The 20,431-nt window shown below is 40.9% G+C and overlaps 1 protein-coding gene across 2 annotated transcripts; it reads left to right on the forward strand.

The window, feature by feature from the left end:
• The first annotated feature begins 13 nt into the window (after positions 1 to 13).
• On the forward strand, positions 14 to 16,308 carry LOC142571602 (DNA polymerase kappa-like). 2 transcript variants are annotated; one of them, XM_075680100.1, is made up of 12 exons: positions 14 to 251; positions 584 to 798; positions 1,323 to 1,475; positions 4,668 to 4,799; positions 6,221 to 6,389; positions 6,473 to 6,597; positions 6,781 to 6,947; positions 7,385 to 7,514; positions 7,645 to 7,819; positions 9,863 to 10,079; positions 11,123 to 11,464; positions 15,169 to 16,308. In XM_075680100.1, exons 1-12 carry the CDS (start codon positions 239 to 241, stop codon positions 15,278 to 15,280), a joined length of 1,950 nt encoding a protein of 649 aa, XP_075536215.1. In that variant the 5' UTR covers positions 14 to 238; the 3' UTR covers positions 15,281 to 16,308. The 2 variants fall into 2 exon arrangements, with proteins under 2 accessions (XP_075536215.1, XP_075536216.1); XM_075680101.1 differs by having other exon boundaries at positions 587 to 798.
• Positions 16,309 to 20,431: the final 4,123 nt, after the last annotated feature.

A 20,431-nucleotide genomic window follows, 5' to 3' on the forward strand; every position in this document is an offset into this window, starting at 1 on the left:
TCCTGCAGCAGCCGGTACTTCCGGTTATTGCTGCCGCATGCATGGATGTGCATGGCATGGCGCGTTTGTTTGGTTTCGTGACGTATCTGAGCGCGCTTAGGTGCTTTCTCTGAAACAAACCGACAAATTTCAATAGACAGCTTATATGATCCTCCGGTGAGAACTTTCTGAGACGCATATGAATGCGTTCGTTGCCAATCTTCGGCTGCTTCAGTAATCCGGTCACTCCGTGAACGATATGGAGGCGCGCGGTGAGTGCACAATAAATTGTCGCGCCGTGGTGATCTTGCATGGCAGAATCACGATGTATAGTAACCTCGTCACCGCGTTAACTTTGTGAGAAGGTTAAAATTAATCGCCCGCAATTATTCTGTTTGCTTTGTGGAGACTCAGATCATTCTCTATGCTCACTTGTTCGGGATTCTCCTGAACAGTGTGAAGAAGAGAGCTGCATTCCTTGCCTGTGTATCTTTTTTTCTCACTATACTGTTAACCACATTTCATAATAAAAGATGTTGCCCTTCTGTCGAATTTCCCACCACGTAGAATCTTTTCAGGTTGGTAATTGTCTGACATTTTATAGCAGATGTAAAGATATTGGAACTAAACGCAAGCAAGGCGGGTCTTCAAGGAGTCGACAAGGATCATGTGAACAGGATTATCCAAGAAGCGTCGAAAGGAACGCCTTATTACGAGCACCAGCGGAAGCGTCAGCGACGTATAAATGTGAAGATTGAGGCCATGCTTGCCGAACTGAAGACCTTAAGCTCCGCGCAGCTGCAAGCCTCTCAGTGCCAGGTTTGTATGGCAGCACGCGCTTTCTCGTTACGTGAGTGCATTCCTCAGGCTGGAGGCCTTGCTCAAATTTCGTTTGTCGGTAGTACAACACATATTTGTGTTCATCGCTCTGACGCCACATTTGCTCTGTTCACATGATTGCAAAGTTAAAAAAAAATGTAATGGAGAGGTGTCAAGAAAATTGCAGTTCACGTGATGTCTACGATGTGTTGCTGAGGAGGTTATATGACTATTAGGACGCCTGACAATACTGTGCCGCCCTCATTCCCAATTGTGGGTAGGCCATTTAATTGGCTAGTCTTAGATGGGCTAATCATCGAGCATTGCAAACAAACTAATGTTCGTTATTTCCTTTTGTAAACTGCCAGACACACGAGCACACACAAAATGTTTTGACAATCTTGCATTAATTTCACGTGCATGGATTTTCGTGAGCGTCATTTTTGGTGCAAGGTTCAAGCTGTCGTGAAAAATAATTCCTGTGTGAAATAACTATTGTGCAAGGCCTTCCTTTATCTTTGCAGATGGATGCCATTGCTGAGAGGATGGAGTACACACGTGACTTGAACAGAGTCATTGTGCATGTTGACATGGATGCCTTTTATGCAGCTGTAGAAATGCTTGAAAACCCATCATTGCGAGACAAACCAATGGCAGTTGGTTCTATGGGAATGCTGGTAACCCTGTTTTCAACCTTACAATTATTGCATTCAGTTTGTCAAATTCAGGGGTGCATGGGTAATGAAGCAGTCTGATTGTATTGAATAATTACCAGAAAAGAAAGAGCAACATATTTAGGACTGTGGATATAGAAGATTAAATTTGATGTAGTTTTGGGTAAGTTCGTTTTGCATACTAGTAAATGAGTGTATAGCATCTTGGACAGAGGACACACAGACAAGTGCTGACTCATTTCTCTTGATATTCCGTGTTCAAATCACTATTCACTGTCTTATCTTTTTTTTTTTTTGATTCTGCCACTCTCAGTTGAGAGCACAGCAGGTGGGCATTACAAAGACAATCATGTTAAAAAAAAAAGACAGAAAGCAAGATTCTATACAGAGCATTTAAAGCAAAGATCACCCACAAATTTAAATTAACATTTTGAAAACATGCACGTAATGTGCAACCACGAAATAATATTGAAAATAAAAAAGCGAAGCACAACCAGGCACAGGATTGCAATCTGTTACAAAAATGGCAATGGAATAAAGAAGCACGCAATTAAGTGACAGTACAAGAACAAAGTTATGTGCAATAGCATAAACAATCTCTTTCACGAAAACAACCGGCACAAATTTCATCGGCCATCACCAGCAAATATTAGGAAAGGAAATGCATTGTATAAGTGCAGGAATCTAAGAAAACAGAACTAGCGTTCAAATGAGAGAGAGTGCGCGGCAATGGCGATGATACTAGAGGTTAAACGTATGTTCTAACTTTGCAGTGAAAGTGGATACTGTTTTGGCTTCCGTGACACCTGGACTTAACCGATTCCATTTGCATATCATAAGTGGAAAAAATGATTGCCCAAATGAGTCATTGTTGAAAGAATGTTCAGCTAATGTGTATTTATGCTTATGAAGAGTCGGGCGCGACTGTGAAAATGCGACATAGACACATCTATCTTATATATGTCATGCAGCATTTGGCACAAAAACATTAGACATGCCTGCTTTGCCCTTGTGGATAGTGTCCTGATGTCAGAAGAAGCCAGAAGGTTAGTGGGAGAGTCCATGCGTTTATACTTATTATACACAAATCTTATGGGTTTGCGCTGTACAGATTCCAATTTTGTTATACTAGTTAGGGAATGAGAGAACCAAACTTTGTTAGCATATTCTGACACTGGTCTTAGGAATGTAATGTATGCTAGTAGCTTTGCGGACGCGGGTGCCATTCTTAAACATCTTTTTACATAGAACAGTTTGTGTAGTGCAGCTGCCGTAATGTTGGCAACGTGTGTGTCCCATCTGAGGTCAGACGTCAACGTAACGCCCAAATACTGATGTTTTTCCACATTCGCTAGTGGTTTATCATTAATAGTGTGCATCAATTGGGACGGGTTCTGTTTACGTGTTACTGCAATGGTTACGGATCTTTTTTACATTAATGAACATTTACCATTTAGTGCAGCAGTCTACTAACTTATCAAGGGATGCATCGAGTTTAAGGTGGTCTGTGATGCTGTGAATTTCCGTATAAGTAATGCAGTCGTCTGCGAAGAGCTTGATACTATAGTTAATGTTTTCTGTAATATCATTTATAAAGATTAAAAGTAATAGTGGTCCCAAGACAGAACCTTGAGAAACTCTTCAAGTTACAGGGACTGTTTCTGATTTAAGACCTTCAAAAAGCACGAACTGTGAGCGATTTGTTAAAAAATCTTTTACGGGCTCTGTCTCCGATTACACTTCTTAGTTTTGCAATTGATTTACTGTGACATACGCAATCAAAGGCCTTTGATAAATCAAGTAAAATCATGTCTATTTGGCCAAGAGCATCGGCGTTAAGTACGAGGTCATGAACTACTTCGGTCAGCTGAGTAATAGTGGACAAATTGTACGAAATCCATGCTGATGAGAAGACAAGAAATTTAGTTTCTCAAGAAAAATGGTTATGTGTTTTAAGATAATGTGTTCGACTAACTTACACGAAGTGCTAGCAAGCGATATCGGACAGTAATTTGGTACTGAAGAATTATCTCCAAATTTGTGAATGGGTATTATTTTTGCAATTTTCCAGTTGTCTGGTAGGTGAAACAAAGTAAGTGATTTGCAGAAAATTAGCCCAAGATACTTGCTACACCATTCCGCATGCTTTCTAAGGAACTCGTTTTGAATATTGTCTGGGCCACTGGATTTTTTAGGATCGAAGTTAAGCAGTAAGTTGAGTATTCCTGCATCTGTGACTTCCAAGACAATCAATGCTTGATGGACCAAAGGATAAAATGGGAGGGATGATACCGTTATCTGTGGTGAAAACTGAGCGAAAAAGATTGTTGTATGCATTAGCTTTTTCCTCTCTTTCCTCGGGGCCCGTGTGCGACGCCGTGGAATTATTAGTGCAAAGGTGTCTCCAAGCCCTGTTAGGATCACTTGTTGATTGATGATTGTTAAACTATAAGATGAATTTATTGCTGTAAGAAATAATACAAAAGAGTAGCTAAGGGGGTAAACAGTGTTGGTCAGTGTTGTTCTCCACGCATAATGTCGTTTATGTTAACGTAAAATGGATATACTCGTGTCACACGTTTCCACTGCACTCAACAAAAGCTATTCATGTTGAATGTACAGACCTCTCTTGTGCAGATGAAAATGGATAACCCTTGCATGGAGTGGCTTTACCCTTGCCACATGGGTGAATTTAACAGGATTAATTACCTAACACATTGGCTTATGATTCTATTTGTATGCCACCACATGAATTCATTCAGAGGCATTAATATTTAGTGCCGCATTGGATGCATACTTTCCCTGTGTTTTTGTCTAGCAGCATCTTTGTGTGACTCAAATCAGTTATGTAACAAACATGTGGTTGACCATTGAAAGTAATTTATAGCACATTAAAAATAACCTGTGCTGGTATAATTTTCACTCTGATAGCCTTGCTACTACAGGCACCTTATTGCTCTGACTGCTGCAGTGTTGTATTCAACAGACTCCAGACACAAAGAAATAGCACCTTTGTGGGCTGTTGGAAGTATGCCTGTCAACACTTCTCAGTGAAATTGTTTTGCAGTTTTAACCAGTACGTGGCTTTCATTTTTTAAATAGAAAAGGGATGGAATGACCTACACTCCTTGTAAATATTTGAGAGTGAAGTGTTGCTCTCCAAAACATTGAAGTAATATGTATGTCCAATTGCAGTCAACATCAAACTACGAGGCCAGGAAATTTGGTGTACGTGCAGCAATGCCTGGATTCATTGGCAAGAAGCTGTGCCCATCATTGATAATTGTTCGTCCAAATTTTGACAAATACACTGCATTCAGCAGAAAGGTATACCATCACTCTTTTGTTGCCCACTCTTGAACCAGATGTATTTTAGAGGTAAATGCCATAATGTATTAGAAGAGTGTTTGAGGGTACAAGCTGCTGTTGTGCTCTTCAAGCCACTGTTCAAAATTTTCATAGCAATAATTCAGTGTCGAGTAAGCCAGTAGTGTTTTCATCCACAGTAGGCAACTCGTTCATTTTGCATGACCCGCCATGGTGGTGTAGTTGCTTTGCTATGCCTGAGGGCACAAGGTCAAACCTCAGTCATGGTAGCCACGTTTCGATGGGGGCGTAATGCAAAAGAGCCTGTGTACTGGGCATTGGGTGCATGTTAAAAAACCTCAGGTGGTCAGAACTATTTTGGAGTCCCCTACTACGACATGTCTCATTATTATATTCCTTTTTTTTTGCTTAGAACCCCAGAATTTAATTTTCATTCACATTCATTTCACATAAAAGGTTTTCTTAAATCTGAGGTTGCATATTGAGTAAATTAATAAGAACATTATTGTTTAAATAAGTTGAGCCAGTCATTTCACCTGACGCACCTTCAAGAAACAGTCATGCTCATGTTGCTGTAAAATTGTGATTCATTTGAATAAGATGGTAGCTGCTGCCATAAAAACACATTCTGCATCTGATGACCTTTCTTGTGCACTATAGTTTCCATTGCCTTTACAGACAGATTATTGGCAGGACAAAAAGCTTTAGGATAGTGGAACGGTGGGGCTAATTTTTAGTTTTATAAGCATCAGCAAATATGGAATGTAGATATAAAATGAAAGAAGGAAAATAAATGTTACTGTATTAAGATAGCAGATGTCAACTATATGTATTAATTGCTAACATTTAATACCCTTCCCACTAGAAAAGCAAAGTAGTTAGGCAAAATAGACACAGCTTCACTGGAAGAGCCAGAGAGGACAAACAAGCATTAATGTGTTTCATGGCTAGAATGTGTAAAAGTGAAACTGAAAGCAGTAGAAATTGTTTCTTTAAAAAAATAGGAGCATTTTATTTCTGCAATGCACAGAAATTCTTCACATGTTTTTGCTGCAGCATTCTTTAGTGCATATATCTCTGAATTAGCCATTTTTATTGCATCAAGCATTGATATATAACTTGTGTCTAGGAGGGGTCTTGAAAGGGAGCCTGTTTTTACCTTAAATAAATTAGAAATTAGTGGTTCAAGCCTTCTTTGCAGCGGGATAATTACATCAATACATACAATCTCTTACTTTAATATTGAACTTAATGCTATTGGCTTATACTCCTTCTGCATGGGCGCGCTTGGTCCCTGGCATACTACATTCTGGGTACAATTGAAGGCATGCCGTCAGTTTACTTTGTTATTGTTTACAGAGTGGAAAAATGAGTTGAATGCTTAGAGAACCTCTTACATTCGTGCCTGATTTCATCAATAGGTTCGACAAGTGCTTGTACAATATGATGAAGACTTCGCACAAGTTGGTCTAGACGAAGCGTACCTGGACATCACTGAATATATGGTCAAACATAATGTTGAAGCTGAAGATGTTGTTCAAGAAATGAGACAGAAGATCTTTGATGCAACACAGTTGACAGCAAGCGCAGGTAATTGGGGGCATTGGTGAAATGTGGGTTCACATATATGTGTATGTCTGATTCTGCAAGTGCCAGTGGTTTTCTCATTTCAGGCATTGCCGCCAACATGTTTTTGGCGAAGGTCTGTTCTGACATACGCAAACCAAACAACCAGTTCAGGCTTCCTAATGATGTTGATTCTATCCGCAAGTTTGTGTCCTCTCTTCCAATCCGCAAAGTAAGCACATGGTTGCATTGTTTCCAGAGCTTGCTTCATTCTGAATGCAACTTTCCCAAGTGTGTTAAAGTGTCCATGTAGAAGGCTAGCAATATTAGTAAATACAAAGTAAGGCCAATTTATTTTTATGGCAACACCTCAATGTTTTTATGTTAGCATGAAGTATTGAATTTTTTTGCTTAGGTACCAGGCATAGGTGGTGTGCAAGAACAGCTGTTGATGGCCCTTGGTGTGCACACATGTCATGATATCTGGATCAGGCGGGCTGAAATCGGTCATCTCTTTGGGGAGGTTACAGCACGATTTTACCTTCGTGCAGCACTTGGCCTAGGTTGCACTGAAGTCAAATGGTATGTCTCAGCCATTACACCATATTGTGTTCCATGATACGAGTGCCCACCTTTTGTTGACTTAGATGCACCTTCTATTTCAAATGACAGCAGTAATTGAAAAAGAAATTGTTTTGCACAGCAGTATTAATGCATTTGTTAAACGAACATGTTTCTTGAAGCTCCTGGGGATGTTTTAACTGTCATTTATTCCTCTTCTCAGTTACAGCAAAGCAAGTAACTTGAGGCCATGATGTTGCATTGGCAAGTGCTGACAGCTTATGAATCATGGGCTCACAAGAAAAAATAAAAGATGACAAAGTAGATTACATAGAAATAAGGCATTGAAGTGTTTACACAGTTGACTGAATACATCGTGGTTCAAGGGCTTTCTTTAAAAAAATATATTAAGAGTGATAAATCAGTAAAAGATATCTAATGCAAACACTGCCTTGCAGTGACTCAAATCGGAAGTCAAAAAGTGTGGAGGAAACATTTGCGGAAATAAGCAATCCTCAAAACCTCATCTCAAAGTGTGAGGAACTTTGTGAAGAGCTGCACCAACAAATCCAAGAAGAAGGAATATCTGTGAGCATCATCTGCACATCTATATTGACATTTTTGGTTGTTTGTACGCAAAATAAATGTAACTTAAGAAGTGTCTGCAAATAATATTTCAAGTGGCATTCCTTGCATCCTTTTGCTCTTTTCAAAACAGGGCAGAGTGGTGACAGTGAAGATGAAGACTGTCATGTTTGATGTGATGACGCGCAGCATTACCTTGGAAAATGCAACTTGCAAGTTGGAGACCATCAAACAAGCAGCCTTGCGGCTTCTTCAGCAAGAAATTGCTGCTGCCAAGCCTGGCCAGCCCCTTCGATTACGTCTAATGGGTTTGTTGCATTATCATCATGTTCTTGTATAGTTTGTCATCGAAGTTTAGATGTGAAACCATGCGAAACATATTTGAATACACCATGAGGCACACGAAACTAGAAAAAGCCTTACTTCTAGCACAGATGCTTTTGGCTTATGGTGGTGAAATTTGTGAGCTGTTGTACTGAAGCAGTGTTTTCCAGTCATCACTATGCTGCAGATCCCCTGTTGTACATTTCACACCTTTCCCACGCTCTTGTACATTTCACACCTTGTCAAAATTATGTTTCCTCTCCAAGTATGATTGGACCCACTTGCAGCTGTCCCCTAATCTGTCCCAAAAGATTAATGTATTTCATCCTTGACACTAAGCTTGAACACTGTTTCATTTCTAATCTTCAAACCAGGGCTGTGCAACATACGGCCCATGAGGGGAATTTTGGCACCCCAAGGCCGAGGTCACACTGTAATCTGTGCGTTGCCATCTGTTGAGAAAGGATTGCCGGATTTTGCCGACAAACAAGCTACACTACATTAACCATAAGTGCTGTCGACTACATTAAAACAAAAATGATGCAGGAGCGTGGGATTTTTTGTTAAAAGCGGATAGGAAAGGCACACAACCACCAAAAATGCATTAAGTTACCTACAGCAAAACAAAATTATTGGCACGGCGTTCATAACTAAATGAAACAGGCACTTTTTTCAGTATGTTTCGAATAAGTGACCACGGGTAGCAGCACCTGCAAATTGATGTTTTTGCATGCTCGTCTGACTTTTCACCATTCATAAGTATTTGCTCATGTGGCAATGCATTGAGAGTAATCATCGATCATGTTTTTTTTTAGCTCTAGTAACAATGGAGCCCATGACTTCGTGTGTGGTTTTACATACTATACAGAGGAAAACGAAAAAAACATGTCACATTTCAAAGGCACATTTCCAGAAACTTGTAATGAAGTGACCAAGGCTTGGCTGGTCAATTTCTTGACATGCTGATAGTCCAGCTTACCATATTGGTAGTAATTGATTACAGCTATATCAACTTCTCACCATAACTATTAGCAAAAGCCGGAACTTTTTCGGTCCATCTCATACCGAAAAATGAAAGCTGCAAAGGAAACATTGTCGCTTTTAATAATTTGTAGCATCAGATTGTGTTTTACAATTCAAGGATGAACATTATTCACGTGGAGAAGAAAACTAAACACCGAATCTTCAGAACATGTCAAATGCCTTTTAATACAGTTGCAATGGTGTTTCAAGTTATTTGAAGATGCCAGAGTAACTACCCTTGACCATCGCAACATTACGCACAAGTGCTCATGACAGCAACCAGTTGACACCAAACACCTTTCTACTAGCAAGAGCTGGAGCCTTTCTCATGAAGCTATGGCCCTTGATAGTTTTGAGTTGTGCAGCCCTGCCTTAGATACTCATTTAATTATGTAAGGCTGTTAGTAAGAAAATGAAATGGAAAGAAAGCAGGGGTGTTCACTCATGAGCAAGAGCATTGTGAGGCCTATGCAGACCTTTTTTTTAGGAACTGCTGCAACAGTGATTGCAGGCAGTGACTAACATGTCATGCGTAAATACAACAAACCTGTACAGTCAAAATTCACAATTAAGAAATGGGTTAAAACTAACTATACATAACTGACAACTGTTATAGTTGTCACTAAGTGCCACTGCCCCTTCAACTTCCATATGTGTAGCAAGGTTTTACTGTGCAAATATATTGTAAAGTAACTTACAAACTTATTTGGCAGTGGCTCTTAATTAAATATGTGGAATATTTGTATATTTCCTTCTCTTTTTCACGCAACAATCTTTCTTTTTATTTCCGGTTTCTTTAAATTTTTTTATATCTTGGTTCTTTTATTGGACAAGTTACCAAATGAAATTGCAAAATTTGTGTTGGATAATAATTGCAGCTATGCTAAATTATTTCAAGTTTCTCAATTTTTATCTTTACCCCATAGTAAAGTGAATGATATGGTATACCTTCTACCCTGTCTTTGTCAGTTTGCTGTATGCAGGCTTAGTTTTATTTTCTTCAGGTGTCCGGCTGTCTGGCTTAGATGACTGCGGGCCTTTATCCTCATCTCAGCCAACATTATCAGCATTCTTGTCTGCCAGAAGAACAGCCCAGTGCCCTATATGCCAGAAGACATTGGAAAGCAGCTCCCCTGAATTTGTGAACGCACATGTGGATACGTGCCTGGGTGAACAGGAGCCAGGCGAAGTGCAACGGAGTGCCTCAGATGAAACTGACCTGTAAGATTACTCATCCTTTCTCTACTCTTGATCGTTAGCTGCTGTGGATCTTTTATTATTTGGGCAGCGAATACTACTGTCCTCTATCTGTTAAGTTAGAGCTTGACTAATCAGTAGGTATTTGTTTAACCTCACTGCTTCCATGGCAATGCACATGGAAATAGGATTCTATGAAATAATAGCTACCCTAATATAGCAGTTTTGAACATTTAAAGTTAAGTGAAAGACGATGTTTGATTAAATTAGGCCAGATTGTCAAGAACTGCAAAATTGTGTGATACCGGGTTGTTGGAAAATAAGTAGTGTTAAATTAGCTTGACATTATCGATAGTAGCTTATAGCTGGCATGGACGCACTTCATTCAGTTACAAGGATAAGGCTCACTAGCTTATTAAAGTGTTGTTAACAGGGTGTGAGCTCAGGTGAGCTGTTAATTTGCATTGAATTTCCAAAAGCACCCTGCAGACAGAATGCAAGTAAAGAGAGGAACATGTACAGTTTAACCTCGATATAACGAAGTATTAAACTTTTCATAACTTCTTCTCTATAGAACATATGCCCATGCATTTAGAACCTCAATATAACAAAGCGTGTTTGTATGCGATTTCAGTATAACGAAATAAGATATTGTCCACTCGGCATGAAACCATATCATTCTCGCTAACGCCAAAATTCATCAAAATAAATTGTTTTCTCATTCAAATTTGCTTTCTTCGATTGCCCGATAATTCTGAAAATTCTGCAGCCCCTTTCCTTGTAAGAAAAATCGATCGGCGACTGTAGTTACTTGCATAAAAGGTCAAATTTCAATACAATGAAAGTTTGATATAATGAAGCAAATTGCCGAATTTGCCTACTTCATTGTATCGAGGTTTAATTGTACTGCAAGCATGGCCATGTTTGTCGCACTTGTTCCTTTACTTGCATCCTGTTCATAGTGCCCTTCTGCAAGTTCAATATGAGTTAATAGTGCCATTTTGCTAGTTTAATATGAAATGTTTTTAGCCAGTCTGAAAACTTTTCCTGCTGTCTTTCTTCAACAGTCATAAGTCAAACTACAATAAGAATCGGAACACTTCATGTACACCTGACGTGTTGCAACTTGGCTCAACCCCTGAAACACCCTGTGTCAACCTCGTGGACAAAGACCTGAAGTGCAATATGATAAGGACTAGTGACGGTGCCAAGTCTGTGTCATTCAAGGAACAGGCTAGTGAGCCGGAAGAGGAGCCAGCATCAATGGAGTGCCCAGTGTGTGGTCAGGTCATTTGGGAGGCAGACTGGTTTAAAGTGAATGAACACATTGACACGTGCCTCAACAAGCCTACGATTCGGGAAATGCTTTCCTCACAGGATTTCACCAGCAGCCCCATGCCTGAAAAGCGGTAGGTACATTACTCGTACCATGAACAGCTCACAGTAGCACGGTAGCAGTGACTGTACTTGTCAGCAGGCATTGTGATTTCATTTCAACCTCAGTGGAAAACATGGCAGAGAACTGCTTAGCTGAATGAGGTTTGCGTAAATCTTCAAAGTGGAAGGAGATTCACAAAATGGGAGAGTTATAATATGTCTAAATGGTTACAAAAGGCTACAGAAAAAACTTCAGGGATCATAAGAAGTTGTGAAAAGATTCCTTTGTAGCTTCAAAACTATGTTTGGTGGATGCCAAGTTCATTTCTAAAGAACTGCTTTGATTTCATGTTTTTACAATGTGCTTGCTGCTGAAGTGTGAGCAGAGCACAGTTATCGTGGCTGTCAAATAGTAGGGAACTAAGAGGTTCCTGTTTGACATTGCACATGCCAACAATCAGTCCATTATTCTGGCTCTTCCTGGTTTAACACTGGCCATGCATCAGTAAGACTGCCATTGCGTTTCAGCATAGACAAAAGCAATGCATGCTGTTGAGTGGAGTGAGTCATAAATGGTCATCTAAATGGGCCTGTTGTGTGCTTCAGCTGTGACTGATCTATTGTAATAATGAATTAGATTATGAGGTTTTGTGTGCGAAAACTGTGATCTGATTACCGTAATTACTCGATTCTAATGCGCCCTCGATTGTAATGCGCAGCTGTTTCTCATGACCAAAAAAAGGGGAAAAAAATGCCTCGATTGTAACGTGCACCCGTTTGCCATGACCTAAACAAAGAAAAGTCCTTTACAGTACCATGCACCTCATTCTTTCATACAGAAATACAACTTTCTCTCATTTGGAAAAAAACAAAAATTTACACCCAATGCACTAAAGTCGCGATAAATAAAGAAAGTCGCAGGTTCATGCAGAAGGCGGAGCATCGATTACGATAGCAAATTAGTAGACAGCTACACGAAAAGTAAGGATCATAGTTTTATCGGCCGTATAAACTTTTAAACATTTGCTTACTAACTAAATTAACAAGCATGGTGTCACGCTCACACAAGCATGAACACGTCTCACTTAACGACCGCAGAAACTCTTTAAACGCTTAAGTCAGGAAGTGCAGTAGCAGGAGCAAAGGAATTGACCTTTGTGCAGCCTCTCGCTTCGACGAGAACTAAGCGACGAAAGCACAGCGCGGTGCGCTGTGATCTTTGGTGTAGACTCTTGTCTCCGCTGCAGATCGCTTTCAAGATAGGGGCTGCACGGCTGTGTCGTATGTAGCAGCCGCCAGTGTCTCCGCCGCAGATTGCTCTCAATCTTTTTGACAATACCCGCCATACGTAGCAGCTGCCGGTGTAGTCCTGCACGCAAGTTTCGGGAACTCCGAACGCCCGTGATGCGGCTCGATTTCCATCCGTCTCCGCGCACATGATCGCTTTCCTTTTAATTGCGGCATCATGATGAACTCGGCATGTCTTTGCAGTCGGCACTTCCATGCTGATAGAGCAAACACAGAAAGTGAGAAGACGGACGGTGCACTAACCTAAGCCAAAGGAAGCATTGCCTAAGCACACGTACTACAGCACATGGAGAAAGCTACAGCAGCTAGGCTCAAAGTGTGCACGAGGCGGCCATTTTGAAATGCCGATGGTGATATGGTAATGCAGATGTAGGGTCGTACTGAATTCTAATGCACACAGAATTTTTGGACCCATTTTATAGGAGAAAAAGTGTGCGTTAGATTCGAGTAAATACCGTATTATGCACGCCCTAGTGGGGGACTCCGGTTTAACTTTGACCACCTGGGATTCTTTTAACATAACGTAAATGAGCGTTGTTGCAGTTTGTCCCCATCAAAATTTGACCGCTGAGTCCGCGATCGGATGCACAACTTTGAACTCAGAAAAGTATGCATGTAGAATTGTTGCCATTCCTGAGTTATGTCTTTCTGATTGTCTCTCCCTACCCATTTTTTAAAAAAGATGTCATTGCTATGTATCGTTTTGTCAGCTTTTGCCACAGATTTATTGACTTACTCAGTATAATGTGCCATTACAGATTTCCTACTGTATGTAAATTTGTACGTTGCATTCAAGAAACTTGTAGATTAGTATTCTCTCAATTTTTTGTCCCTGGCTGTGCGAAATAGTGCCGTCTCAGCATAAAGGAAAGCGATAATTTCTTTATACACATCTTAAATGTATTAACTTCATCACATGGGATAAGAAGTGAAAGAATGTTGTGAGTAAAAATGTGCACATGTCTGCTTCTCAGCATGACATGTTCACAATCCTTCATGCATTCATTGAGGCTTGAGCTGTGCATTTGTTGCCTTTCTTAGTGAGAGCAGCATTCCAGACAAGTTGGTAATCCATTACTCAAGTATTACTGCACAACAGAAAAGACACGGACGTGTGTCTTCTTCTCTTACGTCCGTGTCTTTTTTGTTGTCCAATAATACTTGAGTAATGCCTTTCTTAGGTCCCCAATGTCTTCCCATTGCTCGTAGTCTGTGGTGGGACCACATCGCTTAGCACACAGCCATACATGCAGCGGTGTCTTCTTGTAACACTCCTCATCAGTGCATTCAGTGAGTTTGCAAACTGTGTTAAACACTGTGACGTCCGACCAGAATGTGTCTTGAATAGACCAATGTCATGATGAAGTGACTGCACCATCACTGCTCCAAAGGATGCTGGTAGTTGTAGCTTTTAGCAAGATGAAGGACAACTATATTAGTATAATAAGTGCCATTTTTTTATTGTAGGAGTAGGATCTAAAAGTCTGTAGTCTGTGGGTCCTCTAGGGGGCCTACAGACTCCGTTCCTCTGGCAAAGATTTAGAAAACAGTTGCTGCCAGTCACATGTAACTGCGCCCATCGTGAAAGACCAGCATTTATTTGATTGAGTCGTCAACCTACGAAAATTATTTGCTTCTGCATGGAAGCATTGAAAGTGATGGCAGTGTTTCAGTGCCATAGACACATCCAGTGACTCGGATGTCGCCGACTACGATGATAGTTCTGGTGCGGCACAACGGTAGACAAAGTTTGATGGATGGAACCTGGTTCTTGTTATACCGTTTTTTCATGCAAGTTGTGAATTTACAACCTCCATGTTATATATATTTCAAACCTGCAGAAAGATGTCCTATCCAGATGTGCAAATAAAAAAATGTCGTTTTTGAATGTTTACTTTTTAATCTTTTGCCTTAAGATGCAGATGCATATCAGCGCATAACAATGCACATCATTGTATACAGCTGCAACATAACCTCGAGCTCGAATTTTGAATGCTGCCCTATGCATCATATTAAGATAGCATTCAAAATGTGGGCTTTAGGATGGGCTGCTTTCTGTAGGCCTCCTCTGTTTTGAAACATGGATTGTGCCTGGCACTCTCATGATCGGTGCGCTCTGCAACAAAAGTGCCGCTGGTCGCAATTTCGCCACTCCGGTCATTGGTCATTTGTGCTGACCTTTTTAATGGCACTGAACCAAACTTCAGATTGATGGACTCAGCCCTTCTCGTTCTGGTTCATATGTTTACATGACACATTTATCCTTTCATTTAAATATAAATGTTTGTCTAGACAACAAAATGAACATTCATGTTACTATATCACATTGAATTTGCCCAATATAGAGAGTAGAGCCACTGCCTATGTTTGTAGGTCATATTTGCATTGGAAATTATTTATTTGCTCTTTTTTCTTCTTCTTCTTTCAGGAAAATTGAGACGCCAAAAAGTCAACGGTCACAAAAGCGACCAAAGTTCAGTCAGCCACGGCAGCGAAATTCCATTACAAACTACCTCTCACCTTCCTGTTCAAAATCTTGAGCCTGACCTCAACTGTTCATTTCTTGTTGTAAATATATATAGGCTGTAAATTGCACATAAAATTGAAGGGTGCCTGTGATATGTGAAACTTTCCAACTTCTTATACTTTGTTTCAAAGGTATTTTATACAAATGGTGCAACATTGCATTGTACAGCTCGACCACCTGAAGGGTAGAGCTGTTGCCACGAGATTCAAAGCTCAGGCGGGCATTGCTGTTAGTTGTGCATTGGCACCCTGCAGAACCTGACATGCTGCAAAGCTTGACTGATTTATTAATTGATTTACTTAGTTATTCATTTACTCACTGGCTTTTAAGACTTTGGTGACAGCTGCGACATTCAGGAGCAGGTGTCGTTATGTAGCTGCTATAGTAAAGAAGATTTTAACTAATGTTAGTCTAGTTTCACAAGAGAAAATAACCTCACTATGCCTGTGCTCATTGTTGTACCTGTGAAACATTATTGTGCATTTGTTTTTTAAAGTGATGTTTGTACACCATGAAAAATATGCTACAAATCCTAGCATTCTTGCTTGTTTTTGCCCCCTTGTGTGCATGCCTTTACAGGAAAGTAGTTAGAAGTTTCTAGTGTTTCGAGGAACTCTCCAACTATGTCTTTAGAATTATGAAATACCTGCGACATTCTAGCCTGTAACATAATCACGGTGCATTAATGTATTCATTCTTTTATTCATTATGTACTTTTCTGTTGTTGACGAACATCAGTCAGCTGGTAACAAGTGTGTATTTGTGCTTGCATGCATTGTGCTTGTCACAGACAACTGCGTTTAAAAATCCATGCATTCAGCCTGATGTTTGCCTGCTTGAGCACATAGATTTGATATAAGAGCATGACCAAGGTAACATTTCAGATTTCCTCTGAAAAGTTTAATTCATAATAACTTGTAGAATGCACATAGGAAATTAATATACTTTGCTTTGTCACATGTCTTCTTACAGTGATCACTCATTTCACCTTTGCTTGTAATGGCGCCATTTTGTGAAATTAGTAAAAGAGTTGAGCTGACATTCCAGTAGTGTCAGTTGGTGTCTGTGGTGTCAACTGAATGTTGGCACGCACACGCTATGAATCTAGCTTGACCTGAGACTACTTTTTCCTCCTCTGCTGATTGTGTCACATGATCATGTCGTAGAGATGCACCATATTTACTCGAATACAAGCTAATACCCAGAAATCAGAAAGTCCAAAAATGAAAAGTACTTGAGTGCATACCAGCCAGAATGTGAACAAAACTAAAGTACTGTGCACTTTTAACTACACCATGGTAGTTGCAAATATTTTAGGTGATTGTGCATTACAGATCAAAAGCTCATAGCACAAGTTCACTCGCCATTTGCATCATTTCTTTTTACACCATGTGCTGTTCTCAGTGTTCGGTCCATTTCTTTTGAATTGCACCACTGTCTTGAAGGTTGCAAGATCAGCTTAGCCGGGATGTTTTCCATGTGCTTGTAATCCATTTCATCCACAATGTTCAGCAATGTGTATTTGCGATGACATGGGTAATTTTTGGCGGCTGCATTTTTTTCCTTAGCCTTGTAGTGTAATGACGTACTTGCAGTGCTTGAAGAAATTGTTAAAGCACATCAATGCTTGCAGCTTGCCAAATAATCAAACCTGATTTTCATTAGCTGCCCCCCCCCCCTTTTTTTTTTTTCAGAGAATGCTTAGATTTAAATATGGGTATGTATCATGTATGTGGTTTGTGCCGCAAGCTTGGGACTGCTGGCCTATATTAATCTAGGAAAAAAAACGACATATTATGTGAGATTGCATTCAGTATTGTCATATTATTCCATAACAGCTTTATATTCAGTTTGCTAGAAGCATCATGATATAATCATTCATACCTGCAACAAGTTATGTTGGTGTTCACACTGTAAATTATATTTCATGATTTTCAGTAGAGTGGTTTTGGTAAACTGTCATTATGTTTTACACAGTATGGTAAATCTGGTTTTCTTCACTTAATTATGATTAAATTCTGGGTTCTTATGTGTGAAAACCATGATATGATTATAAGGCATGTCGCATTGGGGGACTACGGATTAATTCTGACCACCTGAGGTTATTCTAGCATACACCCAATGCTTGGTATGCGGACGTTATTGCATTTCAACCCAATCAAAACATGGACACCGCGGACGGGATTTGATCCCGTTCCCTCGGGCTTAGCAATGCCAAAGCCACTATGCCACCATGGCGGATTTTTCTTCACTTCTATGCAATCCATTCTTGCATGTAAATATGCAACTTGTTTATGATATGCGTAAGGCAGGGAAATAAAATTTTAATTCACTCTGCAGCCTTGAAAGTGTGCAGTTTAACTTGGACCACAAATAACGCTAAAAATGGGACAAAACAAGAACACCACAAGACGGTGCTCTAGTTTTATTCTCGTTTAGTCCCATTTTTAGTGCTGTTTGTTTTCCAAGTCATGTACCAACTAGCTCACCAACACACATATGTGTAGTTTAAAATGAGCCTTCGATTGGTTCCTGCAATAAGGCTGGGACTTAGTGTGGGCAGATGGCAAATTTTCATGTAAGTGCTATTGTTGTCTCAATGAAGTACCAGTTCAATTTCAGTCCATTTATTTCTATGTGCACTGGGAATAGTCCTGCACAAGGAGCTGCTAAACTGCGGAATTAAATTTTTTGGGAACCTTAGAAAAATCCAAAGAACTGAAGGCAGGTTTATTTCCGCAGCTAGAGTGGTGCTCAAAGAATTGAAGCCTCAAGACCATACAAGATGTGCTGAAGTTATACGACATCAATGTGTCAAATTTCATCTGCATGATAATGACATTGCCGAATAATGCTTTGTAGTGGGCCATTTGGTACTGTGACATGATGGAACATTGTGTTGCAAAGCAATAATCTTGACAGCCGTAAAGGAAACATTAGACATACAGGAGGCACAGTTTCTTGAGTACTGTGCGTCATGTGTATCTAATGTCTTAGTTCTTTTCGTGCATATAATAGAAAGTATTGCTTCGCAGTGCAGTGTTCCATCATGTGATATCACCTAAAAAAGTCAATGAAGAGGTGATTTTGCATGCAGCTAAGCTCGTAACAATAACTTATTTCCTTGCGTGTGCTTTGCATGTGTTCAGCATTGCACGGTGCGTGTTCACTGAGCGCACGCCGGTGCAATGGCCTGCAGAGCTCTGCGAAAGTGGAGCAACCATGAACAAGGCGTCGTGACGTACGTTGGTGCACGCCATACAACGATCTGGGTGTGGTACTTTCGTCGCAATGTGTGCAGCGGATTCGCACCGTCGGCACGCGTCCCTACCATCTGCTTGACCTTGGCTTCTTACGCTAGACACCAAGTACACAATGTATAAAACGCTGAGCGCCGCGGGAAGATATATGTGCATTGCGTAAGTGTTCACCCCAAGGAAGTTGTATTTTTTTATCCACACTATGCTTGTTGCCATGGCGTTGTGTAGGGCGGAAAGGAATGACTGCGAAAGCATGCGTGATTTGAAACACTGAACCGGCCGTTGGCGCGGACGAACTTTTGCCTTTATTAATTATTTTTTCTCGGCGGCTTTTGCCAGCGAGCGCGCTTGCGAAACCCGGGCTCCGCTGTCTGCGCGCGCGCTGAGCCTTCTCTCCACTCCTTTTTATTTGTATCTTCCAACGACGCAGCCTTGAAGTGCCACACCTTCCCCGCTCGATGGCGAGCCTACTTCTTTCCCCCATTTCCTAGCGCGCCCTTCTACCGCTTCTACTCTTCCAAGCGCATTTCTCCCTCTCCTCTCGGCGCGCCGTTCCCGAGACGTCATACAAACGGCGATGACATCACGTACCGGTAGACGGCGTGACTGCATTAGCTGGCTTGTTCTTCGATTTTGCTTTTCTTTTATTCTTATTTTTAGCTGTTGCGTCAAAAGTTCGCTACCACGACCGAATGCTCGACTACTGCTGCTAGGAGAGATACCGGTTTCGCATGAGCACTGACGGCGCGTAAGGTCAAGTGGCAATTTATTCGGGCACCTGGCATGGCCTGGGTTAGTGGGCCACATGTGTCAGTTCATTGCTTTCGAAGCTGTGCCTGTTTAAAAAAGAAGAAACGGTGATCATTTTTAACTGCGGCTCTTACAGAGGACGTGTTGTTCTGCATTCATTGTATGCCCGTAATTAAGTCCTTACAAATTTAATCCGATTCATGTTGCTACGCAGTTGCGAAACTGAAACGTCCTACCCAGCCTAGCTATGTGTGGGTCTCTGCAGACAGTTCGGGTTATGGCTCGGGTGTTGCAAAGGTATCGAAACTTTTGGGCGCATCTGCTGTCGGACAGAAAGCTATACTTTCTGGTCGTTAATACTTTGGCAGTTCTATATCGGCGAAAAGAGCGCGCGTCGTAGACGACATATCCGCAACTAACGGACCATGATAGCAGCCACGTGACATTCCTCGCTACTTCGGGCGGCGACACGCCCACCCTATACGTAGGGTGGGCGTGTAGAAGCAAAGCCTTCTAGTGCACGGTAACGTCATGTTCATTTCGCCGCGCTTCAGCGCCTATATTGTCGCGAATTCTAGAGGGCGCCTTTAACCACTGGAGAATAAGGTGTCTGAATAATTGGGGAATAAATCCCCTGAGAAATAAATGTTCTTCAAAGGCTTTACTGGCGAAAACGGAGATAAATTTTTACTTCATTCCCTTACCGTAGGCTTGAGGATCAAGTTCGATTTTTAGTAACGATTAAAAATACAAAGCCAACATACAATGAAGCTAATGAAAGCGTTGATGAGATTGGTGCTTTTCTTTCTTTTATGCCGGAAAAATAGGTGTGAGTTGTTCCGGAGCAGACTTTGAACCTCGGAACCGTCGAGGAAAGCAGCCTGCTGCTGCAAACGCACATGTGAGACAATTATTACATTTTGGCGGTGTACGTTCAATCAATTTGTTCACTCTCCTCTTGCTCGCGGCGTCGGCCCTAATAAGAATCTCGGCGAAACAATGTGGTCAGAATCGTTAGAACAGGTCAGAAGCGTTTCGATCAACGTTACCGGCTGTGCATCATGCATGCTGGTAAGCCAAATTTCGCGGCAGGAAACGTCATCAATAACGTCACCGACGTCACGTCGAAAGTGGAGAGAGGGTGCAACGTTTCG

Source organism: Dermacentor variabilis, chromosome 2 (genome assembly GCF_050947875.1).
Source record: "Dermacentor variabilis isolate Ectoservices chromosome 2, ASM5094787v1, whole genome shotgun sequence".
NCBI lineage: Eukaryota > Metazoa > Arthropoda > Arachnida > Ixodida > Ixodidae > Dermacentor > Dermacentor variabilis.